Raw genomic sequence first — 16818 nt, forward strand, 5'->3', positions numbered from 1 at the left:
TTCTTCAATTACTCAGATTTATTGTCTCGGATATATTTCATCCCTTCTTTATCTTCTAGAAATTATGCTTTATGGGTTAATTCCACTCCTCGTTATTGTCATTGGTCTATGTAAGATCCTTCCTGTTCTATTCTTTCCCCATATCTTTCTTTCTTTAAAACTTTTCCCAAGGCCCATTTCTCTTCCTCATTTCTATCTCCAGAGGAAACATTTTAATGTAGTTCATGTATTTTTTGTAAAATATATATTGTTGTTTTATGAATGTTTACACTATAAATGTATTTTAAATGGTATTGTCATATGTTTTACGGTCTGTCCTTGGTGTCTTTTTAAGTCAACACTGTGTTTTAATGACCTGCATTGTGTACAACTAATCTGGAACTTCTAACCTCTACGTAGTATCACATGGCCTGTGCCTATCTTCTTGGCTTATCCATTTTACCAGGCAAGTATCCTCACATTTTCCCTAATTCTCTGCACAAATAACACTTATATAGGCATATATTTATCTTTATTCTCATAAATCTGCATGAAAATGTCTTTAGGACCAATATTATTATTTCACTTAATGTGCTTATGCTTACTGTGACTAACTGGAACAAGTCATGTTGCATAGTCTACGTCTTTCCCGATAGTTCACTTCCTAAGTTTTCGGCTCCTTAGCAGCTCTCAACATTATTCCAAATTTTTAGTTTCTCCCTTATATAGGAGTAAAGTGATATATCATTGCTTTGTTTGTGCTTTTATTATTACTCATGTATTTGAGCATTTTTCCATATGCTTTTTGTGTCCTTAATTTTCTTTGAGCTATTAATGTTACTGCAATTCTCTATTCACTGGTAGGAATTAACTATATGTTCTAAACTTTAAATATTTCAAATATTGTCTCTGTTTAGTCACTCATCTATTAATTTTGTTCAAGGTGAGCTTCATTTTAATGCTTCCTTCACATACTCCTTTCTTTCTTTTATTAAAATATTATTTATTTAGTTTTATTTATTATTATTACTATTTCACTTGATGAGAGAAAGAGGGAGAAAGAGAAAGTGAGAAAGCAAACCACCAGCCCCAGGACTTGAATTGTAGTCGGCCATGTGGGAGTCCAGCACCTCAGCCACCATGCCACCTGCTGGCCCCCACATACTCCTTTCTTTTCTTCATTTCCTTACTTGATTCTTCCTTTCATAGTAATGTTTATCTCTTTTATATTTAATGTTTACTGGGATAAGTATTAATTTTCTGATTCTTATAGAATTCATTCATCTATGTTGTCAACATAGTTCTTAAATATAATCTGTTAAAGGACATTGGACTATGTCCTGGAAATGTGAGATTAGTTTTGCTCCCTGTTTCCATTGACGATTCTGTGCATTCTCTCACACATGCACCTACACCTCAGACTCCAATTTCTGTCACTTGTTAATGGAAAGCAGAGGTGAATTTAAAAGAAAAAATCCGAAGTATGAAGCAGAGCTACTGAGAAAAAATATGCAGAAAATTTGAGGAAACTAATTTAGGGAGAGAAACAAAAATATGGCTCTTAAGAAAAATTGATGGATAGCCAATGACATAATCTTATAAACTCATAGGTTTGAATAATACTTGAAAGTCCAGCTGGGCCTTTATTCCATAGATTCTATTCCCTCTGCCATCATGTATATAATACTTCAGTAATGTTAAACTATCATTCATTTTCGGCATGTGCTATAGCTGGAGGAATGGAGAAACGGAGGTAATAATAGGTATTGAGCCCGAGAAACGACATACCATCAACCACTTCATGCGTTTCTACTGTGTAAAGTAAATGTATCTGATGACAGGGCAGAGAAATTCAAATGAATTCTTAAATGTAAGAATAGAAAAGACAGTAAAATCTTTGAAATAGTAGGAGAGAAAACATTGGAATTGTAATATCACTTTTGGTTTGATGATACACATATGGTAAAGAATCAGGAGCTATTCATATAGAATTGCTTGTCGTATGTTCATAATAACAATTTACTGTGAAAGGACCCTATGGAACCACAAGTCATCTACTACTTTCATATTCTGTCTTATGAAAGACACTGTGAACATGTCATAGGACTAAAGGAAAAATTAATGGAAAGAAATGTAGGTAGAATTGTAGGTAGAAAACTGCAGTCTTCTGAGTACTTTTAAAAAGTAATTTAAGACACACTAGATATAAACATAAAATTTCCTCACTATAAAACATGTAAGCTGTAGTTATCTTTGTTTTATACCTAAATCATAGCGTATAATATACTAAAGCAGAACAATTTCAAGCCACTTCTCTGTTAAGAACATCATGAGCTTGTTTGAGTTGTTCTCTTCAGTCATTTGTAAGACAGGAACTAAGATACTGCCAGAACTGTTGGAAGACTGTAAGCATAGATGGCAACTTCATTTTACTGGTGTTCATTCCCAATCAAGTTTGCTCCAAAAGAAATTAATATAGCTACATTAAAATTGAAACAAACTAGAACGTTCTTCATCGGGTTTTATCTCTAAGTGTTTTATACAGGGTTTCTTTTGATTAAAGTGAAAATCATTATAAGTTTGGATTTTAAAATTCAGTCTTCATTATTTCCTGCTAGTTTATGAAATAACATGTTGGATTATTCATTGCAATTTTACTTTTTTAAAGGGGAAATAATAATTTAATAACTCAACATAAATATTAAAGGTAGAAGTACTTGGAGAAGTTATCTAGTCTCAGAATTCAAATATGAAGAAATTTGAAAATTTTCACTTTGATTTTTGATCTTTGCTATACTATTTTGTTTTAGTCAAGCATAATCACATAAATATTTACCAAACAAGTATTTTTTTTAAACTACAATGACTATAGAAAAGGCAGGAACTTGAAAAATTGTATTATGTTTTAAGGGAATAATTAAGGTACAAATCATTTTTTAAAGAAAGCAAGATGTGTTTTCAATCACTTCATTTTGTCATAAAATATTTCAAACCTGTTTGAAAATTGTGGAGAATAGTGTATTCATAGCCAGTGTTTTAAATAAATATTTAGAAACTGGCTCCATGGCCTGGTGTTAAGGCAGCCAGATCCCACATAGCCCACCCCATGGTTCAAGTCCCAGACATGAGGCCTTAAGAAGCACTTTAGGCATGTGTGTATGTTTGCCTAAAATACCCACGGAATGGAGGAGAAGGAGAATGCACAGAATGGAGAGGGCATTGCAGCATGACCATCCCTCACTGGAATGATTTATCCATGTCCTCCCTTTTCTCTCTCTAGTGAGCACACACACTCTCTGCCAAAATTAAAGATAGTATATATATTGGATTGCCAGGAAAGTCATCATGCATTTTTGCATACAAAAACATGGAAAAATATGAAGAAATTTGAAAATTTTCACTTTGATTTTTGATCTTTGCTATACTATTTTGTTTTAGTCAAGCATAATCACATAAATATTTACCAAACAAGTATTTTTTTTAAACTACAATGACTATAGAAAAGGCAGGAACTTGAAAAATTGTATTATGTTTTAAGGGAATAATTAAGGTACAAATCATTTTTTAAAGAAAGCAAGATGTGTTTTCAATCACTTCATTTTGTCATAAAATATTTCAAACCTGTTTGAAAATTGTGGAGAATAGTGTATTCATAGCCAGTGTTTTAAATAAATATTTAGAAACTGGCTCCATGGCCTGGTGTTAAGGCAGCCAGATCCCACATAGCCCACCCCATGGTTCAAGTCCCAGACATGAGGCCTTAAGAAGCACTTTAGGCATGTGTGTATGTTTGCCTAAAATACCCACGGAATGGAGGAGAAGGAGAATGCACAGAATGGAGAGGGCATTGCAGCATGACCATCCCTCACTGGAATGATTTATCCATGTCCTCCCTTTTCTCTCTCTAGTGAGCACACACACTCTCTGCCAAAATTAAAGATAGTATATATATTGGATTGCCAGGAAAGTCATCATGCATTTTTGCATACAAAAACATGGAAAATGTGTCATGACTTTTCCGATGACTCTATGTATTTAGAATTTGTCATTCACAATTTAAAACATTTTCTAAAGTACTGAAACATTAGGAATCTTTGAAGCTTTCTGTGTATGTATTTCTCTGGCCCTAGAAATATCCACTTTTGTGAAATTGAAGTATCTTATCATTATAATTGGTGTTCTTAAGTTTTTAAATTTATGCAAGCCATACACACTATGTACACATTTGAAACTAGATTTTTAATTTTTTTATTCACAAATACAATGTTGAGATTTATTTGTAGTATTTTCTGTAGTTCTGCTGCTTCTTCAACTATTAGATAACATTCTACTGTACAAATAGTTTTGTCAATATTATCCTCTTGATGTTTTTTGAGGTTGCTTCCAGAGCATACAAACTATGTTGTAGTGCAATGGTCCCCAATCTTTTTGACACTAGGAACCAGTTTTGTTGAAGAGAATTTTTTCACAGACTGGGGAAAGAGGTGGGGATATGGTTTTAGGATTTTTCAACTGCATTACATTTATTGTATACTTTTCTATTATTATTACATTGTAATGTATAATGAAATAATTAGACAATTCACCATAATGCAGTACTTTCAGCTATTCCTCAGTGCTAGCATCATTGTAGCAGCTCTACCTCAGATCTTCAGGCATTAGATTCTTATAAGGAGTGTGCAACCTAGATCTCTCACATGTGTGGCTCAGAATAAGGTTTATGCTCTTATGAGGATCTAATGCCGTTGATGATCTGACAAGAGTTGGAGCTCAGGCAGTACTGCAAGTGATAGATAGTGTTAATAAATATAGATGAAGTTTCACTTGCTTGCCTGCCTCTCACTTCCTGCTGTGCAGCCTAATTCCTAACAAGCCATGAGTTTATACTGGTCTGTGGCCTGGGGTATGGGGATTCCTGTTACAGTGAATGATCTTATGAAGCCTACTTATGACAATGTGCACAAGTTGAACCACATATTCAACATATGTGCATTATCGGCTGCACTTGTTCAACTCTATTGTAGCCAAACATGTGATCAAAATGGTTGTAGACATAGATGCACTTCCATCAAGAGTAGTGTAAATCATTGCTCATGATAGGTAACACAAGGGATAACATTCTTTCTTCTCCACTTATTAGCTATGTGACTCTGGCATGTTAGTTACATAATTTCTCTGCAACTCTGTTTCTTCCTGTGCAAAATAGGGATGATAATATCATCCACCTCATGGGGCTTTGTGAAAGCTGCATAAATCAGGATTTATAAATTTTAAGAATAATTGTATATAGAAAGCACTCTGTAAATGCTTGTTTTTACTGTATCAAAATTTTTGTTAATAGTTGCCCAATATAATAAGTATAGTCCTGCTTTTTAATTGCTATAACATTTTCTTAATACTCTGATTTTTTTTTCTGTTTTCTTATTAACTAGTAATACTTCATGTGCTTGAATCAGTCTATGGACAAAAGTTTGAGTTGTACCTGCCAAATCATTCTGAGTCCTACGGGTTTTCTTTTTATCACCTTGAATGGGAGGGTAAAATGTTACCGTGTAATCAATATTTGTAATGATTTTAGACCTCTTTGGATTTTCTATTTCTTTTTAGCCAGTATCAGTAACAAAATAACTTATTTTACATACATTATTAAGATGCTTACTTTATTCTCTTGTTTTTTCTTTGTGTATTCATCATTATTTTTTCCATTCTTTATTTGTTCTCTCTATATATGTAATACATGGGTCCTGCTATAGGTCTATCTATATTTTATTCCTCTTTCACACAATGACTTTGAGTTTTATTAATAATCTCTTTCACACTATTTTATCATTTTTGTAGCTATTTAATTTTCCTAATACCTTTTAGATAACTTGAGTTTATTTTCTGAAACCTTGAGTTGAAATATTTTGTTAATTTTTTAAATAATGAATTCTTTCTTATTTAAGTAGTATAAACACAGTAAACAAAGTTCTAAATTGGCAGACTGAACTTTCTTTCTTCACATAGGTGGAAAAATTTTCAGAGCTGACCACAGCTATATAGATTAATCTAAATGAGGTAAAAATCACAAGAGCCAATATGAACCTAGACTGTTAACAGTGAAGTAAAAGTAGTATTTCCATAGTCCTTTACTTTTTGGAAGTTTCACACTCATTACTATATATATTTTAACAGGTAAATTGAGGTATAATTCACCTACCATAAAATTCACCCTTTTAAAATGCTCAATTCAGTGCCATTACTACCATCTAATTTTAGAAAACCTAATCACACCCTAAACAAACACCATGCCTATTAGAACTCATTCCCCATCATTATCTACCCCAGGTACTGACAATCACCAGTCTGTTTTCTGTCTCCACAGTTTGTCTGTCTTGGGCATTTCATATAACTGGAATTATATAATATATATACTATTATTACAGGCTTCTGTCACTTGGCATTATATTTTCATTTATTTTAGCATTCATTTCTTTTTCTTGATGAATACTGTATCTATTTTATAGATATAGACATTTTATTTCTTCATCAATTTCTGGGCATATAGATTGTTTCTATTTTTTTTGTCATAATAAATAATGCTACTGTGGGTATTTATAAAGACATTTCTGTGTAGACATGCAATTTTAATCCTTCAGGTATACAACTAGGATTAGAAATGCTGGGTCATTTGGTAACTGAATAGTTAACACTTGAGGAATAATTAAACTCTTTTCTAAACTGGCTGCATTATTTAAAAATCTTGCAACTAGTGTATGAAAGTTCTGATTTCTCTGCATCTTTGCTGTAAGTTGCTATCATTTATCTTTTTGAGTGTAGTCATCTCAGTGGGTATGAAGTGGTATCACATTTTGCTTTTGATTTGCAGCTCTTGGTGACTCAGGCTATTGTGCATCTTTTCAAGTGCCTGTTGGCCATTTGTATATCTTCCATTTCTTTTTGTTCCTTGAAGGTCACAATGGTGGACTCAATATATTCAGTAAACTATGCCATAAACAGGTGTGCTCTCGTCAAGGCTTTGTTATTCCATACAGAGCAGAGGCAGAGCAGATTGAGCATAATTCTTAAGGAACCTAGGATTATCCGAATAATAAGTAAGCATTGGCTTATTTCCTTCGAGAACTTTTCCTTTGCATTCACAATTTGCCCAACTGATATAGGAGGTCTTGATTTTGGCCAACCTTGGCTTTCAACCTGCCTCCCTCACTAAGGATGAAGTCACCAGCAGCATTAGCCCCTGATGATAAGACAGTCAGCTTGTCCTTTGTAGCTTTGAAGCTAGAGATTGGCTTCTTTTCCTTAACTGAAAAAGTCCTAGATGGCACCTGCTTCAAGCATTTTTTCTACATTAGAAATCTGTTGCTTAGCATAACCACCTTCATCAGTGATCTTACCTAGAGCTTCTGGATAATTTGTGGCAGCTTCTACATCAGCACATGCTGCTTCACCTTGAACTTTGATGTTAGAGAGATGACATTTTGCCTTCCAACTCATGAACTTACCCTTTAGCTCCAGATGTTTTTTATGCAGCTTTCCTACCTTTCTCAGCCTTCACAGAATTGAAGAGGGTGCCTTGCTCTGGATTAGGTTTTGACTTAAGAGAACATTCTGGCTGGTTTGATCTTCCAGACCACTAAAACTTTGTCCATATCAGCAATATGGTTATTCTATTGTCTTATCATTCACATGTTCATTGGAGTAACATTTTTAATTTTCTTCAAGAACTTTTCCCTTGTGTTCACAACTTAGTAACTTGTAGAAGAAGCCTAAATTTTGGCCTGTCTCCACTTTCAACATGACGTCTTCACTATGCTCAATCATCTTTAGGACTTGATTTAAAGTGAGAGACATTCAACTCTTCTTTTCAGTTAAAGACTTAGAAGCCAATGATAGCCTGATTTCTTTAAAAAGTTGATCTTTTTCATGTGAGAGACATTCAGGGACAGATTTTTCAAGCTATAATCCACCTCCAGCTTCAGCCAGCCTGGATTATGGGCAAGGCACAGATCCCTAGTATACAGAGGGAGGTCCTGGGATGGGAACCAGAGACCTCCTGTGAATCAAGCATAGTGTAGCACTGTTACCACTGCACCACCAGCTAGTCCAATCTCTCTAATTTTAACGTTGTTCTGCTCAGGGAATAGGGAGTCCAGAGGAGAGAGAGTGAGATGAGAAAATGGCTACTCAGTGGAGCACTCAGCACACACACACACATTTAACAACATATTTGCCATCTTTGATGGGTGCAGTTTCTTGTTCACTAAAACAATTATAACAGTAACATCAGACGTCATTGATCACCATAATGGATATAATCATAAGCTAAAAGTTTAAAGTTCTGACAAATTACCAAAATGTGGCACAGAGACTTGAACTGAGCACATGCCATCAGAAAAAATGGGGCCTATAAACTTGTTCAGTGCAATGCCTCTATGAACCTTCCATCATTAAAAGCCAAATATCTGTAAAATGCAATAAAAGAAAATGTAACAAAGCAAGGTATATCTGTACTTGATTATTTCGTTTTTCTTTTAAAAAGTTTTTGTCCATGTTTTCTTTTTAAATTTTTAATTAAGGCATAATTCAGTATTAGTTTTTAAGAGAAAAAAATGTATTCTTTTTAGTATACTTTTCTGAGAATTGATAGTCATGTAACCACTACTACAATTAAAGTAGAGAGGAGTAGGACCACACCAAAAATTTCCCTTCATAGTCAAGCTCTCCCCTCAACTCCTTGCTACTGGCATTCACTGATCTGTTTTCTGTCTCTATTGTTTTGTCTTTTCCAGAATGTCCTAGAAATAGAATTTTATAGTATATAGCTTTTTAAGTCTGGCTTATGTCTCTTAATATATTTCATGGTTTTATATGTTAATTCAGAACGTGTTCCCTGCTCTTTACGGTGTGGTTTGCTCTGAGAAGGCCCAGAGACCATGCTGATACTTCTATCCCATCTGATAGACAAGTGATTGTGTGGTTTGCCTCTCAGGGTATGCCACTTCTTTTGAGAATTGTGCTCTGCCAGCATTTTTTTATACCTACAGCAGCAGGCTTCCTTTTGAAGAACTTTTTTATATTGTCAGCATTTTCATCAGCACTTCCTTTAACACTGTGGTGTTTGGGTAACAGATGTCTCCCAGTTTTCCAGTGTCCATGAAAGTGAAACTTACATACCTTTCTCTCCTTTTATAAATTTAAATTCTATTTTTCTTCTAGTGTAATTAAGGGGAAAGTACCACATCATTAGTTGGTCTTTTAAAAACATGTCCTTTAACAGGTACCAAATATACACCTCTTTGGTAAAAAGCTGCTGCCCCTATAATTTATGCCTCTAACATGGGCAAATTATAAACTGAGGGATAGGGAAGCTCTTCAAAGCTAAAGTGTCACCAGCTTCAGCACATGCTCAGAAAGAGCCGTCTTCGTCATCATTGCAGCCTTATCTGCTACACAGTATCTCTCTTGGTCATTCCTTTGAGTGGGCTCTGGAATTTGATATTCATATTTTGTAAACAATTACACAGATTTTATTTTGTTCATACCTTTAATTGTCATCAAATACAATTGATCCCTAGCTCAAAACAGCATGTCCCACAGACTGTAGGACAGGACTTCATACATTTTGAAAAAATAATTTTAGTAATTTTCAGATATTGAAACATTCTTTTATAAAATGTTTATTTATTATTATTATTTTAATTTGCTCTAGGGCACAGACATTCACCAGAGAGAGAGAGAGAGAGAGAGAGAAAGCAAACAAGTGAGCTGCCAGATTGAGACTGGGACCATGACTGGCCATGTGGGAGACCAGTGCCTTAACCTCCCTGCCAACTGTCGGCCCCAAAACACTCTATTTTTTAGTACAAAAATTTATAAAACAAAAAACATGTTACTCTCATCTATGTTTTCAAAGCTTCTCTCTCTTTCTTCCCACTCAGGTCTAATCCAAGCTGAAAAACTAGTAGGGAATTCCGTAGTCATGTTTGGCTTGGAGTTGAAAAACCACCATCCTCCTTCTTGTAGGGAACATTTCCTAATGCTAAACTCAACTGCTCTCTTTGTAGAAATCCTCTTTTTTTAGTTCTTTCTCCTTGTGGATCTGTAGTAGGCATGACAAGCTACATGTGGCAGAGCTAGTTTTAACCAAATCTTAGCAATTCCTTTAGTAATGTTTCTGAATTTCAGGATTGTCAATTGAAACTCCAGTGAACAGAAAATCTCCCACTTTGTCTTTCTATTACTTTTCTCTATAGCCTGAAATAAGTCTGTAGTATTGCAGTGGAAGGGAAGAAAGTCACGAAAAATGAAGCAGAAGAGACCTGGGAACATATTATACCCTAAGGATATTCAAATCCATAGCTCCAATTATCATAAGACTGGTTCCTCCTTACAGAACCCCTACTTATTTCTTATGCTTTAAATATGTAAACTAATGGACTTAACTGCATGTATTTAACTTAATTTGAATTGAGTTTCTGTCAATTACAACCAGATTTATTTTCTTATCACTATTTTTTACCTATGACTTTTCTCACAATTAAAAAAATTATTTAATAAGAATCCAGTGCATACAAATCTAAGGAATAAAAACACATTAATATTTTATTCTAAGAATACACAGGCAAGCCAGTGGTGTGGTGGTTAAGGCAGCAGGATCCCACTTGTCTGACTATGTGGTTCAAGCCCCAGACCCAGTGGGTTGAAAAGCACACTGGGTGTCTGTGTGTGTATGTGTGTGTGCCCCAAATCCTAACAGTAGAATGGAGGAGAAGGGATTGTGGTGCGTCCTCTCTCCAAAGGGGGTGATCTCTCATTTTCTCTCTCTTCTCCTGCTCATCTCTGATAAGCACATGTACCCTATAACAAACAAACAAAGGAATACACAGACATCTGCTTTTGAAGTCTCTTTTAAATTTTACATGAAAAGAAATTGCATTCTTTAATGACAGAGAATTAAATAATAAATTATGCTCTCACATAAATTGATTTTAATCTCAAGTGTATTATTCCACTTACCAAGTATATAAATATTTTCATTAGCCTGTTCAAATAAATTTAATTTCAGATCCTTTTGAAGCATTCATCATCTTTTCAATTCGTCATGAGATCAGAAGGATTGATCTTCATAAAAGAGACTATAGCCTACTTGTTCCTGGACTGAGAAACACAATAGCACTTGATTTTCACTTCAATCAAAGTTTACTGTATTGGACAGATGTAGTCGAAGACAGAATATACCGGGGCAAGCTCTCTGAAAGTGGAGGTACATATATTACATTTTTGCTTAATGTTTAGGTTATTTTTTACTGAAATTTTCAAAAAATATGTTGTAATCAGAAGGAATTTTGCTTAATCTTTGACCTTTGGTTCTGCATACATCCTCTCTTATATTAAACCAGGGATATTGAGCAAATGTGTGAATATATTTGGGGGAATGGAAAGGGGCCATGCTATTCATACCATTTTCAACTGAGGACTTCTCCATAGATTTATAGTGAATGTATTTATGTACAAGATAAAAAGACTGGCTTCTATATATGAGTAGTCATTGTTTTATAAGTTAAAATAACATATTTAATTTGTTATAATCTTTCAGTGAAATTCAGAAAGTATAAAGACTAGTTAAAAAGACTATTAACTGAGTGAAATACCTTTTTCATAATTTGACTTCTTTCTTCTGTTTAAATAAGGCCTTTCTTAAGTACCAAGGCTTTGAGATAAATGTATGTAATATTTGTCTTGAAAATGTTGCATCTATGTGGTATTCTAAGGATAATGTATTTCTAAATTGTTAATTCTTCTCTAAATCACCTTTGTGATTTTGAAAAATGGTAGCACATAGTATAATTATGATGTGTGGATTTGTGCCCTGAATCTTATTATAAATATTGATTTAAAAATGATGGATCTGTATCCAAGGGATTAATTGATTAACTATTTTGAAAATACAGTTAAGAGCACTAACAAAAACTGCTAGCAGTGTCATAAATTATGATGAGTTATTCAACTTTTTAAATTGTGAAAAAAATTAAGTGGTAGATAAAGAGTATTGGTGGGCATTAGTAATTTTTTTTTTTTTCTAAGAGCATACTAATGCTTCTTTCGCTTATTTCCATTCTTGTTGTATATACTTAAACTCTTATGACCCAGGGACAGAGAAAGTGTAATTTGGCCTTATCTTTGTTAAAGTTAAATACAGTTATACCTATGTGATTTGTCATGCCTCAAAAAGGAGAAAAAAGAGTGTGTGCTGATTAGCTTTACCACATGTTGCCTCAGGCAAACTTTTTCTTGACTATTCTACCCAGGAAGACCAACATTTGAATGGAATTGCACTGATATTAACCAATGTATTATTATTATTTTCAAAATCCCTTTTTTTGCCTAAAGTCAGAAACAAAAAATAACTTTATTTTTCGATCTCAGTGTTATTAGTTGGTTTAAAAATTCCATTTCACTAGTACTGGAATACTAGTATTTTGGATGAAAGATTTCTAGTGGGGAAGATTAAAAATTCTAAATTTGATATTTCTTAGTTCCCTCTATGGCATGTGACACGTTTGCGCTATTACTCTGAAAGTTTAAATAATGTCAACTCATTATTGCTGATTACAAATAGTTTTCCTGTTCTACTGAACAGATTTCTTATATAGGTGTGTGTGCTGTTGTCTCTTCTTTTGTAGGTGTTAGTGCAATTGAAGTGGTTGTGGAGCACGGTCTGGCCACCCCGGAAGGCCTGACAGTTGACTGGATAGCAGGGAACATATACTGGATAGACAGCAATCTCGACCAAATCGAAGTGGCCAAACTAGATGGTTCCTTAAGAACTACACTCATAGCAGGAGCAATGGAGCACCCCAGGGCCATTGCTTTGGACCCAAGATACGGGTAAGGAAGCTTATCTTTGATGGATTCACTTTTACATACAAAATAATCTTTCAGTTTAATATTGAATTCAATTTTCTCATAAATTAAGAGTGAAAGTGTTTTATACATATATAAGTGTGTGTGTGTGTTTATGTGTATTACCAGCTTGGTAAAGTTTGATTATGGGAAATATCTTTCTTAAGTATGGGCATTGGGCCCTATTGAAAGCTACTGAAACTCTTTTTCAAATTATAGTAATTCAATGAATTTCTTTTTGCCTTGCAGAGAAATGGCTGTAATTGTTTCTAGTGGTTGTAAACTACAGGATCACTCTTTGTTCTAAGTAGCCACAGATGTTAACCTCCTCACTCTTTATTTATTTTGTATGTTCTTGGAGTCAGTTTAAAAGATTTAAAAAATAAGTTTGGAGGAGTCCAATGGAGAGATGCTGACTATTGGGAAGTTTGAAAGACAAAGTACATTATTCTTGAAAACAATGTTAGATCTTGAATAACTCAGGTGATCACTCAAATTGTTTCTTTAAGTTTTCCTTTGTGAAGGAGAAGAAAGAGATTGGATTTCACGTCAAGAAATATGGGTCCCGGGAACCAGCAGTTAGTGTAATGACTATGTTGCTGGACTCCACGTAGTCGACCGCGGTTTGCATCCTGGACCCAGTGGCTTAAAACTCATGCCGGGCGTGTGTGCGTACTTGCCCAAGATCCCGAGAGGAGAATGGAGGAGAAGGGATTGCTGTGTGACCATTCCCCCTGGGGGATGATTTCTCGCTTTCTGTCTCTCTGTCTCTCTCTGTCTGTCTGGCGAGCGCACACACCCTATAGCGAAAAAAAAAAAAGAAAGAAAGAAAAAGAAATATGGGTTCCAGTTTCTGGCCAGTGCCTTATTCTCTGGGAAAATCAAATGCATTATCTTCCCATAGAGTTCAGTTTTTTCTTCTTTAAATCATGAATAATAACATCTTCCTCATTAGGTTGTTTTTGAGGTGATTTTTTATATATCACAGTATGCAATTGATAAGTGAGAATGCTTTTCTATCCCTGTTATTATTTTCCATGATAATTATTTTCTAAATCCCAAGTCATTGTCAATTGGCTTAGTCTGTTAGCTTAAAAAAAGTAGTAGAAAGGGGGGGTTGAGGGGCTTCTGTATCTTTAAGTAATAAAAAATCCAGGGAGCACCAATGAGAAGAGAGTGAGCCAAGAGGGAGTTTAATGAGATACCAGAAACAACTAGCTTGGTGTAGAGGTTAGCTTCCCGACCACACTCTGGCTTTTGCTATGGTCTGTGCCCAAGGCTCAGAAATTAGCAGGTTGGAAAGTTTGTTGTCCTCTCCCTCGGTTCAGACGTGGGCATTAGTGGGGGTGAAACAGCCTGTATAGAGCAAGGGTCTCAAGTTGACAATCCTGATAGATAAGGTTGCTTTACTTTCCACAGTATTTTAAATGTATTTGAATTAGTTGCCAAAATGTAAAACACTTAAGTTTTACATAAAACCATGTATCTCTGGCTTCTTTTTTTTTTTGGAGAGATTTTCACTGTAGGGCGCGTGCGCTCACCAGACAGACAGAGAGACATAGAGACAGAAAGCAAGAAATCACCCCCCCGGGGGGATGGTCACGCCACAATCCCTTCTCCTCCATTCTCCTCTCGGGATCTTGGGCATGCACACGCGCCCAGCGTGAGTTTTAAGCCACCGGGTCCGGGACACGAACCGTGGTCGGCTACGTGGGAGTCCAGCGATATAGCCATTACGCTAACTGCTGGTTCCCTCTCTGGCTTCTTTCGAAAACCGGTGAGCTCTGGTAGTAAGGAGCGGAGTGATAGCTGTTCCGCTTAGTTGGGAGAGTGTTTACTGTCGGCATTTTGCCTGTTTCACTCAGTGCCTCCTGTAATAGCAATTTGCCATGAAAAGACCAACTACATTTAATGATAAATGCCCTTATTTTCCAAACTCTAATCCTGAAATACAAGTCGACTGCTGATCTACACGTCCCCGCAAAGGTGCTAGCTCATTATCAACAAGGATTTTCTGCTTAGTGTAACAACTACTGGTGTGAAGTTTTCAACTATCAGACCTATTTACTTGTACCAACATTTTATCCGCATGAGAACCTTTCTGTATAAGAGAAAAGTGATATTTGGGAGGAAATTGTGGTCTTAGCACGTATACTATATGATAGAAAAAAATGTGGATGGTTCTCAAATTACAAACCGCATAGAAAAGCAAACAACAAATTAGGTGTAAGTTTTGAAAATGGTCTGACCATACAGGGCAGAGAACTAGAGGTTGATACTTCATTTTTCATAGCTTTTGCTACAATGTCTAGGATAGACAGTTTGGGGAATATCTAGTTTGAGAGGAGAAATAGAAACCAAGAACACAAAACAAACAGATACCACTTAAGCAAAGCGACAAGCACTATTTCAGTGATACAAAGGGATATCCAAAACCAAAATATCGTCTAAGAGAAAATCAGTACAGAAGGCTAGCCTAGACGCATGGAAAACCCAACACCACGTTGGGGAGAATGGATGTCTCCCATCTCTAACCGCTATCGTGAAATTTGAGGCTAATTAAGATCGTTACAGTGTTAATGAAATAATAACAACTAGGAAGAAGAAATAACACTTATAAAATTGTTTCTGGCATAAATGACCAGAATTCAAGGAAGGTACTAATTCATTCAACTCTGAAAATTAATTGGAAGATTGACAGGTTTGGGAGTGATGATTTGGTAAGATTTTTATTGATAAAACTTTTTTTAATGGTTGATTGATACAATTAAGATGAATTTAACATAAATATCCTAAAGCATAGTCATGCTAATTACATTTTAATATTTAATGAAGATAAAATATTTTCAAGTTTTTTTAATGTTTTGGTGAAAAGTAATGAGGTTGTGTTAAACGCTGCACTTTTTATAAGCTAGGCTAACAGTAATAATAAGCACACATAAATATGCTTACACACACACGCACACACACACACACACACACACACACACACACATTCTGAACAGCAAAGCCAAACTAAGTACAAGAAAACCCACTGTGAAATGTAATTTTAAAAATGTTTTCTTGGGATCAGCAGTTGGTGTAATGGCTATGTCACTGGACTCCCATGTAGTCTACCGTGGTTCGAGTCCCAGAGCAGGTGGCTTAAACTCATACTAGGTGCGTGTACATGCGAGCCCAAGATCCGGAGAGGAGAATGGAAGAGAACGGATTGCAGCATGGCCATCCCCCCTGGGGAGTGATTTTTCGCTTGCTGTCTCTCTCTGTTTCTCTCTGTCTCTCTAGTGAGTGCATGTGCCCTATAGCAAAATCCTCTCAAAAAAAAAAAAAAAGAAGAAAAAAAAAAGAGAGAAGAGAAAGAAAAAAATGTTTTCTATTTATTTATGATTGAAAGAATGTGTGTACACAAAACAGAGAGAGAGAGAGAGAGGTAAGCACCCTCCACAGGTCTGGTCATGTTGCAGTCTCCTCCTACAACCCTCTAGCCCTTTGGATGTTAGACACTTGTACAGATGTCCTGCATGTTTCAGGTTGACCCGGGTAGGGACTTGAACTCTGAACTCTATAATGATGAGGGATCCAGCTTCTCTTGAACAGCATCTCACCATTGTGCCCCTGAGCTAATCTAAAATATAATATTATTTAAACTTAGATATTGTCTTAGTGTTATGTAAAATAGAAACATGAAATTTTCTCTCATTTCTCAAATTATTCATAACGCATATAAGAAAGCTGTGAATCAACATTTATAGGCAGTCTAAAGACATTTAAACTTCTTTTACATTTTTGTGTTTTAGAAGAAATCCCCTGGATAACTTTTTGGAAATATGATTTATGTAAATACTAAGTATGTCCTACCAAATCGGAAGCTTTTTGATCATGAAAACAGTTGTTTCCAAGTCTATGAAATCCTTTACAGCTCTTGGTATTAATATA

General features: G+C 35.2%; 1 protein-coding gene across 1 annotated transcript in view; it reads left to right on the top strand.

Annotated features, from left to right (window-relative positions):
- The window catches only part of LRP1B (LDL receptor related protein 1B), a 1871701-nt gene that overhangs the window by 1168348 nt on the left and 686535 nt on the right, over positions 1–16818 (top strand). The window contains exons 28-29 of the mRNA XM_027765590.1: positions 11045–11242; positions 12663–12867. Of these exons, the coding sequence (XP_027621391.1) occupies positions 11045–11242; positions 12663–12867 (403 nt within the window). The remainder of the gene's footprint in view (positions 1–11044; positions 11243–12662; positions 12868–16818) is intronic.

Source organism: Tupaia chinensis, unplaced genomic scaffold, assembly GCF_000334495.1.
Source record: "Tupaia chinensis unplaced genomic scaffold, TupChi_1.0 Scaffold138757_1, whole genome shotgun sequence".
Taxonomy (NCBI): Eukaryota; Metazoa; Chordata; class Mammalia; order Scandentia; family Tupaiidae; genus Tupaia; species Tupaia belangeri.